This window comes from Filicampus tigris, chromosome 2 (assembly GCF_054856515.1).
Source record: "Filicampus tigris isolate MCC_2025a chromosome 2, RoL_Ftig_1.0, whole genome shotgun sequence".
Classification (NCBI taxonomy): Eukaryota; Metazoa; Chordata; class Actinopteri; order Syngnathiformes; family Syngnathidae; genus Filicampus; species Filicampus tigris.
Window position 1 is genome coordinate 9,567,975 of NC_141218.1, and position 21,754 is coordinate 9,589,728.

Sequence of the window (21,754 nt, forward strand, 5' to 3'; positions counted from 1 at the left end):
AATATGCAGTTTTGATGATCCTAGTGTGACAAACGTGCAACACACAGGCAGGTTATACACACTATTTACACTGTAACCTGATAGCCAAGTCAAGGTCACACACGCATTCAGACGCATACACAACTCTATTAGCTGGAAGTCCACACCTGTTGGAACCCAATAAACTGAGGCTTGACTTAACCTTTCCAACTACTGTAAGGAATTTCACCACCTTGATTATTGCTTGAGACAAGTACATATTCGTATAAATAGCACTTAGCGATAGAATAGAGTGCTATACAACATGAAATTTAAAATTGAGTGCTGTTTCAGACAACACAAAATGCAAAGGAATAACTCAATTTGGTACTACAAAAGTGCTTCGCACAGAATGATTTTTAGCATCTCAAATGACATGTCCAGTAATTAGGACTAAGGATTAGTCATTGTCAATATTGAACAGGCTTACCATTAAAAGCCATCAAATTCAGCCTGATAATCGGTATGCACGTACCCTGCTGCAGGGACATCCGATTATCAGGCCTCTGCTGACGTTGATCGCAAGCCCGATGCTTAAATTTGTCATGATTGTTGGTACGTATGTACCCTGCTTAATTAGCTGTGTTCTGTTTCACGTAGCAAGCACAGTGTCAGAAGGATTTGCTATTGTAAATATGGAACAGGTTTAACATTTACAATAGTTCAGCCCTGCCTGTTTTCTGAGTGCTAGTAGGAGAAAAATAACACTCAACACACTCCGCACCACAAGATAATCTCTCAGCATTGTCTTTTAAGGCCTCTACACACCAAATTCGACATTGGCCGTCGTGGTCAACTGTCGCGTTGGCCTAGAAGTCTGCACGTCAGACCGTAAAATGACGGAAGAACACACTGCAAAAGCCGACGCAGACGCCAACTACTTTCTGCGCATGCGTGAGAAGTAGTACCCTTCCATGCCATCGGAGTTAATATATTTACCAAACAATTACGAACGGTTTCTGAAACCCAAGAATTAAAAAAAAAACAACAACAAAAAAAAAACAATCCTACCTGGTATAACCAATTGCGTCTCAATAGCGTTCCATAGTTTGCCTTTCATCACTCGATCAGCATAGCCTTTTACATTGATGTAGAGTAACGGCGGTCTTTCTTGAATTTGAGTGATTCATTCGTCTTTGTGCTCTTCTCTCAAGCCAGCCATTATGTCCATAGAGGAGATGTGAAAATGAGCAAAGTTGATTTAGTTCTTGAGGAATAGCTTCGATTGTCACCGTTCGTCCGCTTTCGTCACTTCCCGTTCTTGTCCAGTACACTGATTCGCTAGCTAACAGCCAATCACAGTGAGCATTTGTCCTTACAGCCCAACGCTATTCCAAATGTTGAATCGGCCTGAGATGCCCCCGGACTCGAGTTTACAACGTTGTGCACTACACCAAAGAGACAGCGTGTACCGACTTTCCGTCGACCGACGTCGTATTGCTGTGTAGAGGCCTTTTGGGACATCTGATAATCAGACCTGTGCTGACCTTGATCGCAAGGAAGCGAAAATGCTAAAATGTCACCTGATTGTCGCTTTGAGATATTTCTCTCAATTCAGTACATAGAATAATAGTATCAAGCATTTGCATTCCCCCCCACCCCACCCATTCTGTCAGAGGTGGTTGCTAACTGATTGTTAGCCGTCTGCTTGTTCAGACCGGTTCGGCCAGCCTCTTCAATAGGATCCACATGATGTTTGCGCAAACTAAGCCACAAGTAATTTAATAAAGGTGGATGGACACTCAGTCTTTCTCTCTCGCTGTTGCGTGTGACTGCTAACTTGTTTTTCCCCCATTGAGATTCTTTTGCCACTCTGCATTGCTACCAAACAAACAGGGAGTCGGTTGTAATAAGCCACTCAATGTGCCTCTTTTATTTTTTTTGCAGCAGCACAATGCCAAGAGCGGCTGAGGGTCATACTGTATGTGTGTACTCTGATTAATAATAGGATTTTTTTTTTTCTTTTTTTTTTTTTTAAGTTTTGCATAAACACTTCCTCTTATCACCCTGCGGGTTCTTTGCTTTCAGTTCTACTTCTGCCTACTATGAGACTGTATTGTTTTAGGATAATTTTAAAGTGGGCACGTCATGGAAAATTTACACTTGTATGCAGTGTACTTAAGTACAGGAGTAAAATCAGTCCTTTTACCAGAGTTGGTAACTACTTTTGCTACCTCAGGTTCCACACCTGGGAACTGCTTGACATTGTGGATGTGGAAAAAATGCATAGTATGACTCCTTTAAGTTAAGAACGACAGCATGGACACGGTTGAGGTCAGCAAGGATGCCGTGACTCCTGTTTTTGTAAGCGTGTAAAAACAACCCGATTTAAAACTGTTATGCCCAGCGCTTTAAGAACAATCCTCCTATTCATCACAAGAGAACTGGACTGAGGAAGGCAACGCAGAGTCACAACTGGCTCAGTCCAACAGAAACTTTAACGAATAACTTCATAGATATAATAGTACTCACAAAAAGTTAGGGGTATTAGGATTTGGATTGAAATTTCGGGATGAACCCTATAATGCACTAAAAAAACTTGTGTAAAGTTTAGAATTAAAACCAAACCTTTTCATTGTTTCAGTAGCAGTCTTTTTGTACCACTTTCTGTTAAGGGGAATGACACAATTCACAAATTTTCCGAGACTTTTCCAGTCTGTCGCGTTTCAAATCAAATTCAAATACCAGTTAGAATCAGGAAATTTAGTTCTTGATTCTTGGCTCAAATCTTAGTGCTTCAAATTTATTTAACCAAAAACCTTTATTTTTCTGTCTACTGCGGTCAAGGTGACCCCAAAATACTCCCAGGAAAAGTAATTTTGTCCATATAAAGTCCTCAAAGCTTCACCAACAATTGAAATAGTTTCTGTATGGACCTGCTTGTATTCTTATCGTTGCACAGAAGATTACTAATACAGAGATTTTATCGATAACAAAAAAATACAAAGAATTTTATAGTGTGGATCCACAGATTTTGTTTCACTGGCATATTTAAATGCACGTGTGACTGTTTAAAAGCCCTTCCGTGGCAAAAAGGCATCTTAACCAATCCAATCAAAGACTTAGTTGTTCACATGCATCCATGTTTGTCTCATAAAGACAAATGGAGGCAAACGTTCGAGTTTAATGTTGTAGATTGTTGTAAAGGTATCACAATTAAAATAAATTCACTAAGTCTTAATGTGCACAGTCTATATTTACATTTTACCAATTCATTCTTGAATTATCACACAACACTGATAGCAATTTGTGTGTCCAAAACAAACAATAAGCAACAAAAGTCCCGTTTGTTTATTTATTTATTATTTATTTATTTATTCACAAGCTTAGTGTCCCAAATAGAGGTCATGTTGTTATATCCTGGCTCTTTGTGTGCACTTGTTTGTCGTTGGAATTTTAGCGCCTTAGCTCCCGCCCTCCTTGACCTATGATTGGTCACGTTGACTCCAGAACCGCCAGGTCGCACCCCTTCTTTCTGTGATTGGCCACGCTGTTGCCAGAGCCGCTATTCTTCCGCCTCTTCTTCGCTGTAATTTGCTATTCTGATAAGTTCTATATTTATTTCTACTGCACATCATTTAAAAACAGTGTTGACAATTCATTTAAGACACACAGGATAGAAAACTAAGTAACATTACTGAAGATAAAAACAAGCCATAATCTAAAACGCAAACCTCGACCGCTCCTCCTTCATTGTGATTGGCCAGTTGTAGTAGGAAGCGCCAGCTTGCCCGCCTCTCCTTCATTGTGATTGGCTGTTCTTCTACCGTAGTTGTCAGTTCTCACGTTGGCAGCGTTTGCCGAGCTCGCTCGTCACCAGTCTGCCGGGGCAGTAGAACGCCGTACACGGCCCGCGGTTCTCCGCTCCTCCGGCCCTCCTGCTCCGCCTTTTGTTACAAGCAGCACCCGGCGTGGGACCCACAAGACATAACCGCGTCCATGTAATTTGCACACTGGGCTGTAAAATGATCATCTGCACGAATAAAATGGAGTATCCGCTCAGAAGCCAGTGCCAGAGAGTCCAGAAACAGGTAGGCGAAGGCGGCTAAGTTACGGGAGCACTTAACGGCTAAACACCATAACGGGACTCCATTCATTTTGCTCACGGGCTTCAAAACCACCCACTTACATATTGTATTTCATTGAATTCCATTTTATTGCACCCTCGTCTATTTACCCGAAATTTTGTCAAATCATTTTCGTCAATTTTGGCCTGGTAACTTTGCCGTAACATACAGAGTCAAAGAGAGAGAGAGAATCTCATTACCCTAATAACTTTTTTTTTAATCGGCGAGGAATTATTTTTACATATCAAGCCATATAGTTTTTGAGTATTTGAAAAGCCATCAAACAACTTTGCGAGTGGTTCCTTTACAGTATAAAGCCACTTTCTCGTCACTTTTATTAATACATGTCGCGTTTATGTGACTTAATTGTATACACTTCGTTTAAATTTGATTTATTACTATAGTTAGTTGACAAATCATGACGTGTGTGGCAAGAGGTCCCGAAAGGCACCCCTGAGTTGGATTGTGTGTTGAAATGGATGAAATACAAGCTTCACTGGAGGTGGGGATGACGTAGCCCGAGAAGATTTGGGTAGAAAAGTGTCAAGTGAAGACATGCAATGCAGTGGCAGGCTAGCAGCCTCCGCCAAATGACGACAAATTAGCATTTTAATCCGAATCGATTGTTGCCCTGCGCCCTTTTTTTTTACAACGTGATGTTTTTGCAGCTCAACAAGGACTGCCAATCAAACTTGTTTTTCTCCTGTGCTGCTTTTCGCTTTGCAACCGACAAGGGGGCGCTGTCTCAAGTAGTCCAAAAAAAGAGGAGAGACATATTTTTGCTGCAGATGAAATGGAGCAAAACAGGCAGGAGGAATGTGAGAGCAGTGAAGGATTTGCTGGAGAAAGGACACTCGTTGCCATCAAATTTCAACATTTTTCAAGCACAGAAGGCGAATCTAAATTAATGCTAAATACACCTTTTTTTTAAGTGAGTGAAATTCATGTTTACAAGGTTCAATCGCTCATTTGCTTGCAAGTGTTTCGGGGTTTTTTTGTTCACCCTACAGAACAGAGTTTTTTTGTTCTTGCTCCTCCCCACAGCTCCCTTTTTAATATGGGAAGCACTTGAATATTCATTCAATGTCATTGATACATAGGGTAATTCAGCGCAAGTTCTCGTTGCTAGAAATGTTTCTTTTGTCACTACTAAGTGTAACTTTGGCCTACTAATTACTAGAATGGTTTAATTGTATTATTACTAGTAGCCTCCTTTTCAAGGATATGGAATAAATGCTCAAGCATATATTCCAAATCCTTGATATCCAGCTGAAGTTTCATGTACCAGTATGCTCTTTGACTTCACTATTAAGAATAATTTAGCGCATTAGTATGACAACTTCATGTCAGAGATGGATATTTTACTGAAAATTGAGTGTCCATTATTCGTCATCCGTCTGCATCGTGGGTACCCTTCCGTCATCCGTCATTATCCTTTTTTTCCGGGGGGGGATGGTACCCGTCTATAGGCCAGTCCGCCCGGCGAGTCCAACTAAACTTTCACTAGCTCCTTCCCCGCTGGACGATATTTGAAAAGAAATAATGACCCAGGCCCAATCTTAATACCCACACTTGTACTCTTGTGCCCGTCATTTGAGCATCCCGTCGAGGGGAAGTGTGTAGTGTGTCCCAATTCTGCGAAGTTCTCTGTCGTCCCGCCCCCTTTGCGCCCTTGTTCCACACTTGGGCTGAGCCCGCATCCATGGACCCTAAGCCGAAGCGTATTACCCACATTTCACCGACCAGTCCTTCGCATAGACTGAATGCCCAGCTCTGCATGTCACTAGTGAGGCAAATATGCACCAGGTGACACCGACCTGCCACGAGTGAAGTGCTAGATGTTAACTAGTTGAATTTAATGCTGACACTAGTAAGGATATGCGGTAGATGCTCAGACAGCTTTCCATAAATTGAATATCCTTGATATCCAGCTGAAGGTCCATCTACTAGTACTCCTTGTCCTCACGAGTAAAACAATTCAGCACACTAGTAGAATGACTGAGTCTTAGTAATAAAAACAGATTCCACTAATGTATGACATTTCTGCACACCAGCAGGACAAATGGGCAAAACTGTGCTATTGTTGACATTTGTCTGCTAATAGTACTATTCTTGAAACATACATGATAACTAGAAGAATTTTATGTCGCTAGTCGTACTTGTGGCATTCACTTGTCAGCGATTGCACAGTTTAGCTTAATTAGTAATATGTAGTTGTGTTACTAGTATGCCTAAGTTGACTTACTAGTCGTGAGTGCTAGATGTTAACTCGAAGAATTTGATGATGCCCTCTTGAGAGTGAGGATGAAGAGCAGACTAGTATCTGGACCATAAAATAGCTATCAAGGATAGAAAATTAGAAAGTATTTTAATATACTTGATGAAAAGGCTATGAGTGCATGACAATTAGAACATTAACTAACTAGTAGTACCATTAAAATGCAGTTGTCAACTAGTGAAGTTTTGCCTCACTTCACTAGTAAAATGGAGTTGTCCTACTAGTATGCCAGAATTTAATGACTAGTAGTAGTTGAGGACAAATGGCTATCAAGGAAAGAGAATAAATGCTCAAATGCCTTAATGGAAAGGAAAAAGGCTACTAGTGTGACACTTGCCTAATGTTTGGGTCTGGTAGTGTTACTATTGTTGCTCAGGAAACAACCAATCACAGTTCACCTGTTTTCTGAAGCTGAGCTATGATTGGTTGTTACCTGAGCCCTGAGCAACTTTGTCATTTTCACTTAATGGCTAGTGACAAAATGCCCCCCCCCCCGAGATTGCTAAAAACAGGTGGATTTTGCTGATGAACTCATATTCCACAAATTCGACATTAAAGCGGAAGTCAACGCAATTTTTTTTTTAAGAATATGTTCTATGTCTGAAACAGGGCATTCTGGTAAATTTGTGGAATAAGTGTTAATCCACTCATTATTAGCCATCTCTGGGGGTGGCCATTTTGTCTTCTGTCGACTGAAAATGACATCACAACTGCTCACAACAACCAATCACGGCTCAGATTCAGAAACCAGGTCAGCCGTGTCGTTGTGAGCAGTTGTGATGTCATTTTCAGGCGACAGAAGACAAAATGGCCGCCCCAGAGGTGCCATTTTTCTGCTTAATTTATATTCCACAAATGCAAAATTAATCAGAATGCCGTGTTTCAACTAGTGGGTCTGCTGGGAACACATTCCTGAAAAAAATATGTTTGGGTTGACTTCCGCTTTTAGCAGAATGCCGTGTTTAGACTATTGGAGGTGCATAGAACATATTATTGAAAAGAACAATTTCGTGTTGAATTCCCCTTTAAATGAATGAAATTCATGTTTACAGGCTTCAAGCTATGCTTGAAAGTTGTGGTTTTTTTCTTCACCCTGCAGCACAGTTTTGCCTTCTCTTGCTTCTTCTTCCTTCCATCTTCTTCCCCCTTTCTTCCTTCTTCTACTTCTCCTCCTCCTACTTCTTTTCCTCCTCCTTGTTGCCGTCCTGCGGTCTCTTTGGCTGGTTTTGCGCTGCCGCCGATCTCATTTCAGGTTGCACAGCCAAAAGCAGCCCATGTGTTTCCGGATGAAATCATGCCCGGCCCACCGCATGATTTGGACACAATTGGCATGCGGATTGAATGTCCTGCTCCTGTATCTGTGACCCACAAAAACACACATGACTCAAGATGTCACATGTACGCCCCGAGAAGCCATTTTGTTTGCTTTCTTTGTGTGTTCATCGCATCCGCCATACCCATCGCCTTTGTCTCCTTTGACTTTGACTCCCGTTGGGGTTTTTTGCACGTCTTCCCGCCTGGCAGCAGGAAGAAGCTCCCTGATCAATAAACAAAACAACCTCGCTGCTCTTTCTTTGGTTTTGACTGTTAAGTGATGGCCTTGATCTTTTTTTTTTTTTTGGCTAATTATTTTTCACCGTAAAGCTCTATCAGATTGGGAATTATTACATAATTTTATGGCGCTGTGTGTGGCGCTTTTGGCATACTAGTGCACTATTAAATTCACGGCATGCATCAAAAAGATTATTAACAACTTAATCAATTATGAAAATTAATTGTTGTAGCCTTAGTTGTGCTGTGGTTATGGTCTTTGTGTGTACTGCAGTTGCTGTCGCATTTGCGTGCACAAAAGCCTTGACGGTCATGCCCTCCTCCATCTCACTGTTTACTGCACAGAACAAAAATGTGCTTTGTAATAGCTCCCATCGTCTCCTAAATGATGATTTATTCCTTTTCGCGCTATCCGCCCACACGCAACGTTTTTTTCCTCGCTCCTTTTCATGCGGGTGTTTTTTTTCCTTCTTTTTTTTTTTTACTTCATGCACAATAAGGTGTGTTTGTCTGTCCTTCTCAGTAGTGCTGCTGTCGGCATCTTTACTTGTTTGTTGTCAGCCAATATCTATGGAGCAGCGTCTTTGTGTGTCTGTCTGGACAAAAAAAAAAAAGTCTGCGATATGGGGAGACCATATAAAAACCAAAAAAAAAACAAAAACATAATTTTACCCTCTCATATGTCTCAAATGTGTTGGAAGTTTATGAAAACACTTTTATTGTAAGTATTCTCGGTGCTTAGCTGTTCTCAAGAAACAGGATACATCACCAAGAGATGAAAAGAAGACACACTCGCACAGTTGTCCAAATAAGAAGCACAGAGTGCTTGCTTCAAGCTGTTTCAAGTGGAAGTTTACAGTAAAACTGACAAATAAAACTTTTTTTTTTTCATTTGGAACATTTAAATCATACACTATTGTACTGTTAAAAAAAAGAATACACCGTATTAACATTTGCTCCTCACAAAAAAAAATTTTATCAGTAATTTTAGTAATCAGTAATAGAACATGGGTTGGTTATACCCAAATTGCATATTTTGGACCGAAAAACGCAGAAAACAAGCTTTTTGTGAAATGATGTTTTATGTACAACCGTGACTTTTATGCTTTTTATTTTTGCTTAAGACGCCTCAAGCGTCTGAACAGTCCTTCTATAAAATAACAAAAATCAAAATGTGCTTTTGATGGCAAAATTATTTAACAATGAATCACCAGGGTAACAATTTTACATTTGACACACAAAACTTTTTGCATGCTATTTTTAGTAGTAGTCGTAGTAGTAGTACTGTGTGCGTGCAATGTACATGTGTGTAGGTGTACATTATCGCTTCTACTTCTAAATTTAAATAATCTCCATCATCTTTCCTCTCTCTTGTGACACTCTTTGTAGGAGATTTACCGTGACAAATATTTTGATCAGTCATAAGCTGCTTGTAACGGTCGGGTCGAATTTCCACAGATCCGCCATGTTCACAAGGATCCACATTGTTTTGATACACGGTGATCTCATCCAAAAGAGACCCGATACTGCCATCGGCTGGCCGTAGTTACTGCTTTTTTTCCTCAGCTTTCCCGGCGTTATCAAACCAGAGTTGGCCAAGACTTTTCTCCACCCATTCCCATAAAAAATGTTTGACGTCAATTTCCGTCACTGGTGCTCCTCGGTACGATTCCCGTTGATGATGTATCACATCAACGGTACTCAAAGAGTTAAAGCAGCACTGGGCAACAAAATCGACCGTAATAAAACATTTTCACAACTCTTTGAAACGTTGACTTACAAGTACAGTAGTTGAATGGGACTTCTTGCCTTCAGGGGGTCTGTATCGTTTTTACTGGTACAAAGCAACTTTGAGGCACACAAAAAAATACAAATGTCCTGAATTGCTTTACGGCATACTCACTTCCTCCTTTCGCTATAAGGACGGCTCAGGATTTCACGACACTACTACGCCCTGGTGTGCCCTGCGACTGGCTGGCGACCAGTTCGGGGTGTAGTCTGCCTTCGCCCATTGACGGCTGGGATAGGCTCCAGCAACTCCCCGCGACCCTATATAGGATAAGCGGTTTGGAAGATGACATGACATGACATGACTACGCCCTGGCACACATGGGAAATGTGGTTGATTTTTGTCAAAACATTACCGCTTCTGTCCACATGGCACCGCCATAATCAATAAAAACTGACATGACGCAGTGTTTCTTTAATTGCACGCTGCATCTCCTTCTGTATTGCTCAGTGCTGCCTGGCATGTTGTGGCACAATGTGGTACTACACTGAAGTCCTGCAACATTAAATTCAAACTTTTGTGTATACTGTATAGGGCTGTGCCATTAATCGGAATTCAGTTACAATTACGATTATTACACTCCACGATTACAAAATGTTCATAATCATAGAAAATTATTCATTTATATCCAATGCACTATATTTGTTTACACAAGGAAATCATACTTGAACTTACACATTTGCACCTTTTTTAAATTTTATAATAACTAATTTTACAATTTTTTTTAATCCAAAAGGAATTTACTTACATTTCTTTGTCTTTATATATATATATATATATTTTTTTTTTTTTTTTTACATTTAAACAGGATGTCAACCCAAACATATTTTTTTCCAAAATATGTTTTATGTATGCCCATTAGTTGAAACAAGGCATTATGATAAATATTGGGTTTGTGGAATAAGAGTTAATCCACCCGTTTTTAGCCATCTCTGGGGGAGGCCATTTTGTCACTTCTGTCGACTGAAAATTACGTCACAACTGCTCAGGGCTCAGGTAACGACCAATCACGGCTCAGCTTCAGAAACAAGATTAGCCGTGATTGGTCGTTACATAAGCTCTGAGTAGTTGGGTTGTCATTTTCAGCCAACAGAAGTGACAAAATGGCCGCCCCCTGAGAAGGCTAAAAAGGGGTGGATTTTGCTGCTTAATTCATATTCCACAAACGCAATATTAATCAGAAAGCCGTGTTTCAACTAGTGGTCCTGCTGGGAACATATTCTTGAAAAAAATATGTTTGGCTTGACCTCCACTTTAAACATTTTCTTGTCTTGTACCCAAAAATGAATGATCATTTGAATAATAGTTATGTCAATTATTACCAAAATAACCTTGATATTTTTTTCATAATCGAGCAGCCCTAATACTGTAAAACACATTAAAAAACATCATTTTAAAAATCTGTGTTCTAGCAGGGATTCAAAGTATATTCATCACAAGTAATGGTTAATCTGCACAAAGGAAATGATTCACATGAAAGGCGGCTTGCAGTTTCGCTATCACATAGGAGGAGACTTTTGCCAGAGTCAGCTGTGGCTCTTCTTCCCCTCAGACGCACTTTATTTGCGAAATGACATCAGTAATTTCCTCATCGTTTCCCCACCGAGACAGTCGTGATGGCAAAACACATTGCCCAACAAACTCAGCACAAAAAAAAAAAAATCACACCCCCCCCCCCATTACATAAGAGGATGAAAAAACATTCATCCTGCTGCAGTTAACGCCGGTTATATCAGTTACTTTTTAGCGCTGCCCGCTCTATACTACAAATTTGTTGTAGAGTTGTTACAGTATACAGGCAAATCGCGATGTAGACTTGTGCACCACTTTTTGTTTGAAGGTTTGGAATTACGTCAATGCTAACTTCCGTTAGCCAGTCCATGGCATTTCTCGTTATAGTAGAATTAAGATAGTGGACTGTGGTTGGATGAAATATATGTGGTTGGGTGTTTGAATATACAATGTTTTTTGTTTTGTTTTGTGTGCTGCTTTTACAATCAACTTCAACCAGGAGTGAGGAATAAACGGCTTGAAGCCAGCATATTGCGCCTCTTATTTGGAGAACTCCGTGAGCGACAGTCTTTTTGTTTCCTCAGAGTTATGTCATACTGCAGTCTCCCATTTCTTGACAGCAAGAGAGTTAAAACGGGCGCTTAGGAATACTTTAAGAAGACTTTTAATAAGTTTGGTGTGTTTTAATCAGGCTAAATGTGTTTAAAGCATGTGGGTGGGGTTAAAACCCGGAAAAAATGTTTTGCCTCTTTACAGGGTGGGTGTAAAGTAATTTGGTGTTCAAAATTGAAAATTGTTTTTTTAAAAAAAAGGCAGTGGGCTGGCCGAGGTAACACAACAACTCACTGGCCATGGGCACAGTGTGGCCACGCGCGAATGCGGCACAACTTTATAGTTGAACGGAAGCACTGGTGGCTATATTATATTGACCAAATGGCCATCATCGGCCAATAAGAAATCCACATTCACGTTGTCTGTTAAAAAAAAAAAAAAATGTTGTCGTAATGACTGAAGTCATACTAAAATGTCTACAAGCAATTTGTAATGCCTGCTTACTATGTCACGGATCTTCACATACGCCCGTAATCAATTAACGAGGCTTGAATTTATTACGGACAAACACACATTCACTTGAATAGTCGTTCGCTCTGGCAAAGTCCACGCCAGCCACAGCATATCTCCAAGTGAGATTTCCTCAATAGGCTTCACCTCTTGACATAAATAGAGTCCAAGCAACGATCTCGCAAGCTGTAAAATGAAAGAGTGCACAGTCCGTGACACCTCTGCCAAGTGTGTGGACATGAGGAGTGGCGATGTATGCACACACACACATATTTAAGTGACTGCCACTCAAAACACTTTGTGGCATTCACACTGGTTTCTCTCGGCAAACACAAGATGCAACTAGTAAAGTAAAAGGACGAGCTCGCCTCAAATTAGTTATGAATGTATTGAGTCCTTGTGAAATCTCTTTCATTAAACACAATGCCATTGTTTATTTGGCAACAGATGGATACCCGGGTCCCATTTTTTATTATTCTCCCTGTCACTAGACGTCGCTGGTATACCGCACATTAGATAATCAACGTGCTAAGCTAGCGTGTTTCTTTCAAAAAAATAAAACAAACTTCTAGCGCGTTTTAATATATTTGGGTAATTCGGAATCCTATGTGTACTTGTGTTCAGATTATTGAGTACTTTTGCTCCTCTGTGATTGTTTGTTCAGGCGATGGTGAGCAAGGAGAAGGAGCGCGCGTCGCTGGTGCTGATGAAGACGGCGCCGGGCCGCGGCAGTGTGGACGCCGTGTCGCAACAGATGGCCTCGCACCCGCAGTACTTGGAGAGCTTCCTGCGAGCGCAGCACTACATCCTGCACATGGATGGGCCCCTGCCGCTGCCCTGCCGCCATTACATCGCCATCATGGTGCGTCAATGGACGTTTTTTCCTGTTTTGGCCTATTTTCCTTTGAGAATTAATGGCGTGGATTTTCCAGAGTAAAAGATGGAATATTACGAGAATCAAGTTGTATGTGAAGTCCACTTGTTAAAATATGCCTGTTTTCCTTTGTTAAACCTTGACTTTATCATCATGATACAGGGTTGCACTGAGAAGCAAGTTTAATTCGTTCCCTGACCATGCTCGTGAATCAAAACATCGAATGGAAATGCCATTAATCAGTTCCAGCCCCCCCCCTAAAAAAAAACCAACTAATTTTGTGATGTTTTAAAATAGCACTCTATAATATTGGACTTCATAAAAACGTACAGTAAAGACGTCGTTAAATACAACAAAGAGCTTAACCTTTTTTTTTCTGCTACTCTTTCTGGTGTGCGCACCTCGGCCACCCGGGGGCAGTATAATACAGGCACACGGATATACAGAGCTGGTCACTCCTCAGTAAGCCACACTATTATTAGTTCTTTACAGGGAAGAATATTTGCCAGTGACTATAAAGGTTCACACCACAGGTGTTAATGCTCAATTCGGATTTTTTGAAAAAATCTGATTTTTTTTTATGTAAGCGTTCATATTACATTATAAATGCGACCTCGATCTTGTCTGCTGTATGAATTCATGCGTCGTCAAACTGGCCCGCATGTGCAGAAGAAGAGACGACGTCACAACACTTTGTGTTTGCGGAAGTAAATGTGGTACAGCGTGTCGGGGCATTTATACAGTCAAGCGATTAGGTAGCAGGTAGAAATAACTACAGTATTTGGAGGAAATTATGAGGAGAGGCTTTAATATCTCATTTCATGGAGACAACACTAACGATGACGTCACGTCTTAACTGTGCGTAAAAAATGAATCCATCTGAGCCGTGGCCGAATTACTACGATCGCCATAAATGTCCACTTTATGCTTCATGTTTCATGGTGGATTAAATTAAAGTAAAATATAAAGTGAATAATGGTCACTGATAGTGTAGTGGTACACACGTCTGAGTTGTGTGCGGGCACCGTGGGATCGATTCCCGCTCAATGACGGTGTCTGTGTGCGCCCTGCGACTGGCTGGCGACCAGTTCGGGGTGTAGTCTGCCTTTCGCCCATTGTCAGCTGGGATAGGCTCCGGCAATTCCCCGCAACCCTGTTCAGGATAAGCGGTTTGGAAGATGACATGACATGACATAAAGTGAATAGTGTTACTCAAAACAACTTTGCACATTCGATCCCCTGCTGCCAGCAGTTTCCCTCTGGCTGCGCGGAGCACATTTTGGGCTCCGGATGACGTCGATGTAAGGATTTATGCGACCTGGCCGTTGAGACCGCGAACGCATTTGGAAAAGATCGGATACGTATCCGATCTAGGACCACATATGAAAGCAACCCAGGTCGCATTTGAAAAAATCGGAATTGAGCCATTAGGACTGTCATAAAAAAAAATCAGATACAGGTCGCATATGGGCAGAACAATCCGATCTGGGTCGTATTTGCCTGCGGTGTGAAGCTAGCCTATGTTGCCGGTCTACATGTGTTTAAGTATCCGTTAAAGCACCACAACACACATGCTAACCATGAGCCTGCGTTTTGCCTTGTTTGCTAGCATTGAGCTAAATGGACTTAACTAAACTGTGTGGTTGTTTTAAATACGCAACGTGTAATCCTTTTTTTTTTTTTTTTTTTTTAGTTTGACAGTTAAATGTTAACTAGCATTGGCAAAAAAAACAGCTTGAAACCTTTTTTTTCATAAAGACCTCACAAACTGCCAAATGGCTGCTTTTCATGTTAGTTGAGTTGACTGCCACTATACAACGCCTGTTTCGCAGTTTTCGCCAAAGCAAAAAAGAAATACACAAGAATAACTTGTATTGTTCCTTTGTTAAACTTTGACTTTAGTATCAAATCATGACTTAATTTCAGGGGGAAATACGACTGCATTCTCGTTAAGTTGATCATTTTTACCCAGACAAAATATGCCTTTGTTCTAATAAAGATTACTTAGATAACATTTTCTTCCTGAAACAGTACAACTTTATTCTCATACCATCACAATTTATTTTCTTGCAAAAATATTGATTTGTTTCTTTTTTCCCCCTCATAAATAGGCAACTGTCCTTTCATATTTTTCGGTACAAGGGCTACAACTGCTATAACTACTATTATTTTAGTATTCAAACTATTGATTATTTTTTCAATTTATTAACGATGAAGATTGAAAAAAATGCTTACCCTTCCATTAGCCAAAATCAGGACATTGTAACGTCACAAAACAGGCAAAAATGTTGATTATTTTTGTAAAAGAAGTGCAGCTGTCTTATTTAGAAAAAGAAAAATTAATCACAAAGATAATCGGTTTGACCCTTGTCCGAGTAATTTTATAATCGATTCATTGATTGATTAATTGTCATCTAGTCCAAATGTTTGATTGGAGTTGGGTTTATGAGTGACTCTTCCAACAAATTCTCAAAAACTGATGCACAACCAAAGCAACACATTTGAGCTCTTGTTGCTTTTCTTAGGCGGCAGCGCGCCACCACTGCAATTATCTGGTCTACCTGCACTCGGCCCAGTTCCTGAGGCTGGGCGGTGACCCCCTGTGGCTGCAGGGCTTGGAGGCGGCGCCCTCGCGTCTGCGCCTGCTCGACCACATCAACAAGGTGCTGGCTCACCAGCCCTGGCTTGCCGCCTGCTCGCACATCAAGGTAGGGAAAAAACAATAACATGTTCACCTTAATGCAAGGTTCGCTTCATTATTGCTGTTGCCGATTTTTCAGCTATCCTCTTTTAATGGATTTATTTTGAATCTCAAGTCCCAAATGTTTGGGGTTTGCTTTTTTCATCAAGAAAAAAGTCATCTCAAAAGTACTGTACTGTATCAAATCATAAAGTCACAACATTTGCTCTCCACATAAGCCGCAAACCTCGACGATTTGAGCACAAATTTGACAGTACACAGTAGTTAATGTATTGTCCTTCCTGGGTCTTCTTCTGAGTATCAATTGGCAAAACAGCTTAATGGCACATTAGCACCACCTACTGTATTGTCCATCCACTGCAAGAAAACCATATTCAATGGATGTGGCTGGATTTTTTTTGAAGGTTGTCATCTAGCGGCGGGGGTCTGAAAAGCACTAATGTCTCCCAAAAAATTGTCCACGCCACTTTGGACAATTTTCACATTTCAAAAAACTCATATAAGTCAAGGCACTTTTATTTCAAGACGGCACTGTATAGGCAACTGGAAGACGTGCATTGTATTTGCTCCAGTAATGGTTGGTTATTTGATTTTTATTTTATTTATTTTTATTTTATTTTGTTTTATTTTATTTTTTCACATATTTTGGGACAAATGTTAATTAGTGAATTAATTGCCTGCCCTATTTTTTATAATAATCATAATAATAAGAAATGTAATAGTAATATATTTAGCAATAATTATGAAAGTATTAGCTCAGCAACAGGTGGATTTTTTTACTGGAAAACGCTCCAATTTATCTGATTATCGGTACATGTGCATCCGTTATCTGGCCGCTAACCATCAGGTCCGACTTGTGTTCCCACAGACGTTGCTGAAGTGCGGTGAGCCGTGCTGGTCTCTGGCCGAGCTGGTTCAGGCCGTGGTGATTCTGGCCCACTGCCACTCGCTGTGCAGCTTCGTGTTCGGCTCCAACACAGACTCGGGCCACCCGCCTCCCCCGAGCAAGTCTCCCAACGGCACTCCGCCCACCTTCTGCGCCTTTGACGCCGCTAACGGCAACCCCAACGGGCCTCAGTTCCTTGACAACGCCACCGACCAAATGACGCGAAGATGGGTAAAAAAAAAAAAAAGACAAAAAATGCATGGGTTTTGTTGTCGCAGCTCGTTGCAATACACTACTGAGGTGCGTCTCAACGTGGAAAAAGGTCATTTGCAGTCAACAAAGCCCTGCTACAAATCGCAGAAGTCCACAAGTACTTGATGTAATTGCCTACAGATGCCACAAGGTGGCACAAAATTGTGGCTTTCATTGTTTTGTATAATACAGAATATTAAAACAATGCATAACATTTTGCTCTCTGTGTAGCCTAAAAAATATAATTAATATGATTTTTACTTTATGAATTGCTCTACTGAATTTACAAAACTTTTTGGCTGTATTCTAATCTGTTGAGATGAACCCGTAAATCCGAGCAGTGAACATGAATTTACTTTCAATTAGCAAATGATATTTGGTAGCATTTTTTTGTTTTTACAGCTCGTCAGTCAATCACCGTTCACCTTGTCCTCGTGTCGTTTTTTTCTTGTGTTTTTTTTTTTTATGTCAGTCTGTGGACTCGAGTAGCGACGTGTTGTGTCTGAAGGAGAGGTTCCACAGAGCCCAGGAGGAGCGAGACAAGCGAGAAGAGCGCCTTCTGCACGCCCAGACGCTCCAGCAAGCCGGTATACTACACAACAGCTCTCATTCACCAGACATGTGCCTTCAGTCTTTGCTCAACAGCTTAACTGATTGGCCTTCTTAATAAATAAATAAATAAATAAATAAATAAATAAATGGATAGTTTGACCCGCCCACATGCTTTCAACACATTTCAACTTGAGCTTGGAGCTGTTTGGTTGTCACTACCAGCTGAAGTTTGCTGTACTCCAGACGCATAAAACAAAAGAGAATTAAAGCCGCACTCGGTAGGATTTTGAGTTTCTAATCGCTGCTGACACCTGTGGCCGAAAAATAGAATTGCGCACTCCTTTTTTTTTTGCCTGCACGATGCACGTTCTAAATGACAATATCATCACTTCTTACCTTTGGAGTAGAAAGAAAGCCATTTGTGCATCGCGTTTGAAGCCCAAGTCTGATCTCAATACCCTCCACCGCTCAAATTTCTACCCGCGACCCTGTGAGACAATGACGAGAATGCACATGACATCACATAGAAGAGAATAAGAGAGAGTAAGAGTGGGGGAAATTCGTACCTGATTCCAGTCTGAAAATTATTTTCTAGAGGCTAGCAAGAATACCCAGTGTGAACAGCTAAAGTGTTAATCTGCTATTAATAAGATGTGTGAGTCATTTTGTGAGTCAAGTTTTGGGGCAAAATCCTGTGGAGTGCATCTTTAAATATTGCACCAAAATGTTCAGCCGAATCATACATTAATGAACGTGTGTTAGCTTAAAGCTGACATATAATTGAAAAAAGGCCATAGACTAAGAAAATTAGCATTGCTGTTATGCTAATTATAAACCTATAGAGAATCAATAATTATGCCCAAAGATGCACATTCCCAAATTCTGTAGGCGTACAAAGCAGGAGGAGTTATCGTTGAATAATCTTTCGCAAAAACTCGGCTTGAAATAGGCCTACCTCCTGTTTTCATTCTTCTTCTTTCAAATGTACACATTGTAAACAATAATGTGCCGCCATCTAGAGGCAAACAGTGGAGTTACGCCCAAAACAAACTGCTGGCAGAACAAAATGAAATTATAAAAGTGTCAAACAAAAAAAAAAAAAAAATCTGCAAAATAGCAGGATCGCAAACCCCGAACCCGTGATGGAGGGGGCTTTACTGTGCTTTTTTTTTTTTTAATTCAGATGTTGAAGAAGAAGACGAGATAATGTACTTGGCCGACCCGTCTCGCTTCGTCACAGACCCCGATTTTGATTACCAGGAATTCGGCCGCAGGGACGAGGACCACTTCCAAGTATTTCGAGTTCAGGTGAGGTCGACCTGAGTGGAAGGCCGTAACCATGGCAACTGAAGCTTCGCAATTCAGACGGATTGAAGTAGTGATTGTTTTTGTGTGTCGTCAGGACTACTCATGGGAGGACCACGGCTTCTCGCTGGCCAACCGTTTGTACTCGGACATCGGCCACCTTCTGGACGAGCGCTTTCGAAGCGTCACCGCCGTGTCGTCGCCGCACGGCCCCGAGCTGAAGAGGGCCATCTGGAACTACATCCACTGCATCTTGGGAATTCGGTCAGCCTTCATCCTCACGCGCAAACCTTCGTTGGTTGTCGCCGTGGAAACGGTGAGCGGGATTCAAAGACGGTTTGTGCCTGCCGGCAGGTACGACGATTACGACTACGGGGAAGTGGACCGGCTCCTCGAGCGAGATTTGAAGATGTACATCAAGGCTGTTGCGTGTTTCCCCGACCCCAGCAAAAGTTCAGCATGTCCCCTGGGCTGGGCTCCTCTTAAAACGTCCGAGTGGGTGAGTCACGCTCCCATTCAGCCTTTCAAAAGTGGACGTTTAGTTTCAAAGTGTATAAAATTGTTTGCAAAGTTATTTAGAGTAGAAGGACCAAAATCCTTCTACAACTTCCATAATTTCAAAGATTTTTCCAAATCCCACACTTTTCTCCCAAATCTACATTTTCCAAATCACAATCGAAGGAATTTGACATAGAGGCAGTCCTCGTATTACGACGTTTCGACTAAGACAAAGCAGTTCTGAAAAAACGAAAACTAATTCAAACTAACAAAATAAAAACATAAATAAATGAAATAAAACTCTTAACTGAAAGATGCCCAATTATTGTAACCTTGCTATAATCTCTCCGTATGTTTTCCATGGAAAATGTGCCACATTGTCATTTTTACCAATTACCTGGTTTTCCTTCCTGCCAGATCCACGTGAATTTACTTATCATGGAGGCACGCCTGCAAGCGGAGCTCCTCTACGCCCTGAGAGCCATCACTCAGTACATGATCGCCTGAGCGCCTCCCGCAAGCGCACGCTTCATTTTGTTTTCTTCCTCCTCCACTGAGGTACGCCAGCCAAGCACAAAGCAAGCGAGCAAGACGGCCACCGACGGCGTGACGAGTTGACGGCCATATTAGGAAGAGCGCACCATGCTCCTTTTTTCAGATGTGCCGCGTGCCCTCTCATCCCCCTCATGTGCAATCCCAACAAGACTTCAGACAACATTCACAAAAAGTATTTCGCTTTTGGGTGACATTTCAGGATGAAAATGCACGACAACTTTTACAGGTCAGCTTCATTTGATCTTCTGGAAACTCCTGAATACGCAGCAATTATTTGCACATTTATTTATCTTTTTACTTATTCATTTTTTTTCTACCCGTTCATTTTCTGAAGCGCTTATCCTGCTACCCTGCCCCCAAAAAGGATCTCTAAACTTTTTACATGGCACATTACAATGTTTGTTAATTATTCAAGATTTATTGGGGGGATTCATCCCCCGTAGTTGCATAATCCCCTGCTTATTTTCCCCCTTATCAACCTTATTTGCAATTTTTGGGGGGGCGGGGGGAAATAGGTAATTTTCTTTTTTCGCATGGCAGTTATATTATACGGAGCCCCTAAGGTAACATGGAAGTACAAAAAAAAACTGCGTTCCCTCGCAAAGACTGCAAGATAATGCAAAGATTTTTTTCTGCAAGTGAACGTTTTTTGTTTTTTTTTAATGCGTGCTTATCTACTTCCGGGTCATTTTCCGGGTAAACAAAAGCAACAAAGGGAGCGTTTTCAGCTGTGGGCGAGTTTAATTGAATTGCTTTGAAATTTACTTGAAATACAAAGATATACAATCAGTTTTCCATATTAAGAACGGTTTCCAAAGCGAGTGCTAAGCAAAAGAGGACATCTCTTGACCGCAAGGAGCGTTCCAAATCCTCCTCCGTTATTCTTGCCGTCTCCGTCGAACTGTCGTCTCTCAAACAGCCGCGCATTAGAGGCTACACTATGCTAGGCTAGCTGTCAAACTGAGCCAGAAGTACATAAACACGCATTTAAAACAAAATGCTTTCCCTCTCAAAACACTTCACGTTATCTCGCATTTTTTGCGAGGGAACGCAAAGGTTTTGCGAGGGAACACAACGTTTTTTTTTGTTTTTTTTACTTCCTTCCATGTCACTTTAGGGGCTCCGTAATATTGCGAGTCAGTTATTTGTGAATGAATTTTGGGAAAATATCCTTTATATTTTTTCAGAAACCCCCACTTATTCACTGTAGCCCCCCCCCCCATCTCCTGCGTACTTTTTTTTTTTTTTCAATTTTTTTTTTTTTATATTCCGCCATCGACACAGACTGGAGGAGTGACAGATGTTCTGGATCAAATATTTGTTGTGTGTTCACCTGTTCAACCGTCAAACAAATACATCGAACAGTTGTGCATTCGAAAGTTTCTAGAAGGTCAAAGTAAATTCACGCAAAAGGTTCTCAAGCATTTTAGGCTCATCCTGAAGTTCAGCCCAATATCCCCAACTTTTTGTGCGTAGTACGTATAATGTATTACTAGTTGTGTAGTTTTTGCCCAATGTGGACAAGTTGAATGTTCTCCAAGGACAATCCTCATTCAGTGTTGTTTGAAGGACCCTTTTGGATCTCCTGAGCTGTTTGTACAACCCAACAACCTTAGTTTCTTTTTAAATAAGCACTTTAAAAAAAAAAAAAAAAACTTTATATATATTTATAATGCGAGGAAGCAAGTGGAAAGCAGAGACGTGATGTGGAATTTTTTTTCTTCCCGTGCGTCAGATGATTTTTTTTTAAAATGGAAGACCTGCTGAAAAGTGCATTGTGACTGACTGAAAAACAAACAAAAAAAAGTCAAGAGTAAGCTTGTTCGTGAGCGCTTTGTGGTACACACACACACA

At 41.0% G+C, this 21,754-nt stretch overlaps 1 protein-coding gene across 1 annotated transcript in view; it reads left to right on the forward strand.

The window, feature by feature from the left end:
- Positions 1-3,813: 3,813 nt before the first annotated feature.
- The window catches only part of sesn4 (sestrin 4), an 18,295-nt gene continuing 354 nt past the window's right edge, over positions 3,814-21,754 (forward strand). Inside the window, exons 1-9 of the mRNA XM_086023937.1 lie at positions 3,814-4,049; positions 12,942-13,139; positions 15,677-15,859; positions 16,721-16,969; positions 17,463-17,577; positions 18,726-18,850; positions 18,945-19,111; positions 19,202-19,346; positions 19,763-21,754. The exon at positions 19,763-21,754 is cut by the window's right edge and continues 354 nt beyond it. Coding sequence (XP_085880063.1) covers positions 3,984-4,049; positions 12,942-13,139; positions 15,677-15,859; positions 16,721-16,969; positions 17,463-17,577; positions 18,726-18,850; positions 18,945-19,111; positions 19,202-19,346; positions 19,763-19,852 — 1,338 coding nt within the window. The 5' untranslated portion in view covers positions 3,814-3,983 and the 3' untranslated portion in view covers positions 19,853-21,754. The remainder of the gene's footprint in view (positions 4,050-12,941; positions 13,140-15,676; positions 15,860-16,720; positions 16,970-17,462; positions 17,578-18,725; positions 18,851-18,944; positions 19,112-19,201; positions 19,347-19,762) is intronic.